Below are 5,081 nucleotides of genomic sequence, written 5' to 3'. Positions count from 1 at the left end.
AAGCCCCAGAATCGCAAAAAAAAAAAAAAAAAAAAAAAAAAAAGAAAAGAAAAAAGAAAAGAAAACGAAAGAAAAAAAAAAAAAGATAATTCCAAAGGTTCCTGGTTTTATTATCCTGCAGGACAGGAACCAGTTTTGGGTTGTTGGGTTGTTTGTCTGTTTGAGACAGGGTCTCACTCTGCAGATCAGACTGGCCTTGAGCTCACTCTGTAGCCCAGGCTAGTCTCGAACTCGCAAGGACCCTCCTGCCTCAGCCTCCTGAGTGCTGGGATTACAGGCGTGCGCCACCGCGAACGGCAGGAAGCAGTTTTGTATCTAACCTAGCAATGATTCCAACATTCTTTCCTAAACGCTTTTGGAACCCATTCTTCCAACTTCCATCTCGCTTCCGTCAGGCAGTTAAATGCATCTCGGATACAGGTTCACCCGTTCTGTACTTGTACGAGAGAAACGTTTTTCAACTTTCTGAACATTCCGCTTCGGCAGCAGTCCGTAGAGCCCCGCTCGCGCAGAGGGCCGTCGCGGGCGAGGGGCGGGGGGCGAGGCGCTGGGGGAGAGCCCTCCCCGCCGACTCCGGACGCCGCCCGCGGTAAAGGGCAGAAACCGAGCAGAAGCCGCTCACGAAGTCCGAAGTACAAGAGCTGCCTGGAAACAGCTGGCGGCGTCTGAATCGGAGACCAGCGCCCCAAAAAGTGTTTTCCCCGACCGTCCTCTCATCGCTAAAGAGCGCACGAAGGCTGATGGACTGGCCGTCACTCCTCGGCGGCCCCTCGCTGGCTTTCGCAGGGGAGCCTCTGTGACCCAAAGGACCAGGCGGCATAAGCCGAGCACGCCCCGGAGGCCGGGCAAGCACAGCGCGAGGGGGCAGGGATGGACGCGGCGATCACAGCCCTTCAGGGCTACAGACTTGGACTCTTCCCCAAATTTAGGCAGGAGGAGGGACCGAGTCTGACTGCGGGCCGGAGGACACACACGCTGCGATCCCCGTGCAGGCCCCAGGGTGGAGCTTGCTGCGGTCCAGCAGCGCCGGGCTGAGCTCAGAATTTCCACTGCAGCTGGCAACAGCTGGGTGACTGCTGCTTCCTCCTTGGAAGCAGGGGCCCCTCCGAGAGAACCCGGAGTTCCAGTCCCAGACCACGCCCCTCCTTCCGGCCCACCAGAGTTCAGGATCCAGCTACGTTTACTTCCCCGACAACCCAGGAAAGGACCACAGAGACAAAGGCAGGAAGTCCTTCGACACCGCAGAGACGCCCTTCCTACACAGGCCCCGCCCACCGCCTCACTGCTCCTCCGCGCCGCCCTCGCGGGGCCCTTGTCCCACCCACAGCCTAACCCTGAGGATTCCACCCCGCCAGGCACTGTTCAGAAGTTCCAGGCCAAAGTCTAAAAGCATAATGAAGTCAAACTGAGTTTCTTCTCTATCTTATCCTGTGATAGGATTTTTTTTTTTTAAAACAGGGTCTCGCTATGTAGTCCAGGCTGGCCTGGAACTCACAGCAGTTCTCCTGCCTCAGCCTCCTGAGTGCTGGGATTACAGGGGTGCGCCACCACAGCCAGCGTGACAGGATTTTTTTAAAAACACATTCTGGTTTAGTACAAGAACGAAAGTGTAGAAACAACGGACCTAGATGGATATGATTCTCTTTTCCCCCATGAACCAACACTTCTATCCCCAGCTCCCAACACAGCGATAGTTGTAGTGTTCTACGTTTCACTTACATCCTTCCTAGCAGGGAAGGTGTACAGCAGGGGCCAGTTTGGTGTTCACACCCAGCTTTCAGAGACGGAATCTGTGGCCTGTGTCAGCAGAAGCCCCTGTGATCTGCAAGGACCAAGTCACTACCTCAGAGAGAGGGGTGTATAGAGCACCTCAAAAGCATCAAGTGACTACATTTTCTTTTGATTTGAAGCAGCTAGAAGTTACACAACTTGCCTTGGGAATTTGAATTAATCACTTCAGACAATTATTTAGTAATATCTACCAAAGCTGGGCACATGTATAGCCTGTCACCCAGTAATAGAAGACAGGTGTACGTTCATAGCACATTATTTATATTCGTTCATAAAAGTCTCAAACTGGACACAACTCATGTCCAGGAAAAGCAGAATGAGTAACTGCTACATTTCTATGATGGAAATTTATGAAGCAACTAAGAACAAAGTTTTTGCTGCATGCAACAACGTGAATCAATCTCAAAAACATTATTTAGCAAAAGAAGCCAGATTTTTTTTTTTAGAAAGACAGACAACAGAGAAGCCACATGTAGAAGGGTATGTGCAAATGGGCATGCTGGTGCACGCCTGTCATCCCAGTATTCTGGGAGGCTGAGGCAGGAAGACAGCAAGTTCAAGCTCAGCCTGGGCAATTGTCTTGGTTACCTTTCTTGTTGCTGAGACAAAATACTCGATGCCCAAAGTTACAGGAGGAAGAGCTTATTTCGGTTCACAGTGTGCAGAGATTTCAGCCCATGGTCAGCCGCCTCCAAGGCAGGGTGGCGTGGGAGAGGGCCCCACAGGGAGAAACCGTGCATGGCAGAGCAGGGCAGGCAGAAGGCAGCCAGCAGTCAAGCGGCAAGCAGCAAGCAGCACGGCAGCCCTCTTCCTGTCTCTTCTATCCAGGCTGCTCTCCCTCGAGCCCAGGGACGGCTGTCCCACTCTTTACCCTCAGAACTACGGCAAACCAGTCAGTGGACATCCAGTAGTCACAGACTCTTGGTCCCAGCTTCACACACTCTAGATCCAGCCACCCTGAAAATCCCCACCTATGACCACATGGGATGTTTGGGGGACATCTAGACACAAGCTATAATAGCAATTTAGTGAGACCCTGTCTCAAAAAAAAAAAAAAAAGAGCCGGGTGTGGTGGCACACGCCTGTAATCCCAGCACTCGGGAGGCTGAGGCAGGAGGATCGTTTCGAGTTCAAGACCAGCCTGGGCTACAAAGTGAGCTCAAGGCCAGCCTGAACTGCATAGCGAGACCCTGCCTCAGAAAGACAAAAAAAAAGAAAAAAGGGATGTAAGTGTCTGTTCCAAGGCTCTGTTCCTTTGTGGAAATTCACTGTGCTGCTTATACGCTTGTCCACTTTTCTGCATTCTGGTTATACTTCAACAAGAGTTATCAAAGTACCCAATTCTTCCTCCTCCTCTTTCCGCCATCCCCTTACCACATTTAACTCTTTCCTTTTCCCCATTAATCTCCTCGTCCCACCCTCAGCCTCTCCAATCATTCTCCCAAACGTACTATCTGAAATGCACGCTTTTCTGCCAAAGGAAATCGAGCCAGACATCTCCATTCTGCTTTCCCAGCAGTCTTCGCTGGGGTCACTCCTCGCACCCTGCACCTCGGGACTCAAGAGCATCTTTGTGGGTTTGATGCTGTGTGATGGGCTCTTTCTTCACCTCCACCTTTTTTTTTTTTTTTTTTTGAGACAAGGTCTTGCTTATGTAGTTTAGGCTGGTCTTGAACTCATTGTGTTCTTCATGCTGGCTTGGAACTTGCAGGGATCCTCCTGCCTCAGCCTCCAGAGTACTGGGATTACAGGCATGCGCCACCACACCAGGCCCACGTCTTCCTTCACTAACACACAGAGTCCTCTGATCCATCGGGCGTTATCACCAGCAGCAGCAGCAACTCTCCCAGCGCACCACTCCGTTGGCTTCTCTCATCTTCTGTCCTGCCCGCCAGTGCCCACCGCCTCTGATCCCATCTACGGAGACCCGGAGCCCTTCTAAGGACGGCACTCTTTCCATTAAAGCTCTCAGTTCCCAGGAGAGGCTAAACTTCACAGTCAGAAACTGGGCTTCAAAGGCCAGCCTTCCCTCAGACAGACACATAAAGGTTTCACTAATCAGTGGCGGGAAGAAAGATTTTTAAAAGAGTGGATGCTGAGACACTCAGCAACTATGGGGCAGAAGCAGCACACTATTTTTGTTTGTTTGTTTGTTTTTTTCCGGTACCAGGAATTGAACTCACGACCTTGCGCTTGCCAGGCAGGCGCTGTGCCGCTGAGCTAAATCCCAGCCCCAGCACCACACTATTACACAGCAGCACAACGCGTCTCTGGCAAGAGGCCCGCCCCGCCCCCGACGTCACGCACATCGACCAACTTACGGCTGACACAGCTTCACAAGGTCCTGGTCGGTCGTGCCCGGCTGCAGTCCCCGGATGTACAGGTTGGTTTTGCTCAGCTGGTCGTTCCCACCGCCCCCACTGCTGCTGTTGGGGGTGCCGTTGCTTGGACTGGGCGGTGCCATCTGCTGCGACAATGATACATACGGCTGCGGGGAGACACGAGGAACAGAGGTCAGAGGGATGGTACGTTTAGCTGTTGGAGACTGAGGGAGATCCTGACTCCCCGGAAGGAAATGTTTCCAAATGTTAATAATAACGAACTCAACAGGAACACAACAAAATCAGAAATAAAAAATTAAAGGAATTCTGCCACAGAATAAACAGTATCTAGTTCAGCTGGCCATAGTAGTACTGACACCTGTGATCCCAGCACTCGAGAGGCTGAGGCAGGAGGATCGTTGTGGGTTTGAGACCAGCCTGCCCTACAAAGTGAGCTCAAGGCCAGCCAGAACTGCATAGCGAGACCCTGTCTCAAAAAGGCAAAAATAAAATAAAATAAAATAAAAAACAGGAAAAAAAAACCCAGGCTGAAGGAATAATCCACGGTGCCACCAGCCGGGTGACAATACCTCATCCCTCAATACCCTTCTTGCACAGCACCAGCAAACCTATACACATACCTAAAAGTGTCTCAGCTTTTTAGGACAGAAAAACGAGCTCTGGTGTTTGAAGCTGAAGTCTGAACACACAGCCAGTCGCTCCTGGAGAACTGGCAGGGACGCGACCAGATGTGGCTGAGGTTACTCGGTGTCACCGAACTCCCCCCCTGTTCAGCCTGGCTGGGAGACTACTCAGACGGCAGGAAGATGGGGGGGAAACAGAACAGCACCAGCTGCGTTTCAAAGCTCACAGCAGAGGCGCTAACCGGGAGAGGGGTGTTTGTGTCTCTTCCACAGTGCAGTTGCTTCAGATAAAGGAAAAAGGAAAAAGAAAACATACGCCTCTAGA

At 51.6% G+C, this 5,081-nt stretch overlaps 1 protein-coding gene across 6 annotated transcripts in view; it reads right to left on the bottom strand.

Moving 5' to 3' along the window:
- The window catches only part of Rbms2 (RNA binding motif, single stranded interacting protein 2), a 44,997-nt gene that overhangs the window by 19,662 nt on the left and 20,254 nt on the right, over positions 1-5,081 (bottom strand). For all 6 annotated transcript variants that reach the window (XM_005397318.2, XM_005397319.2, XM_013520870.1 and 3 more), the window contains exon 2: positions 4,113-4,279. In XM_005397318.2, coding sequence (XP_005397375.1) covers positions 4,113-4,279 — 167 coding nt within the window. The remainder of the gene's footprint in view (positions 1-4,112; positions 4,280-5,081) is intronic.

This window comes from Chinchilla lanigera, unplaced genomic scaffold, assembly GCF_000276665.1.
Source record: "Chinchilla lanigera isolate Chin_1 unplaced genomic scaffold, ChiLan1.0 scaffold00057, whole genome shotgun sequence".
NCBI lineage: Eukaryota > Metazoa > Chordata > Mammalia > Rodentia > Chinchillidae > Chinchilla > Chinchilla lanigera.
The sequence above is the reverse complement of the archived record's forward strand: the minus strand, read 5'-3'. Positions and strand labels throughout refer to the sequence as shown.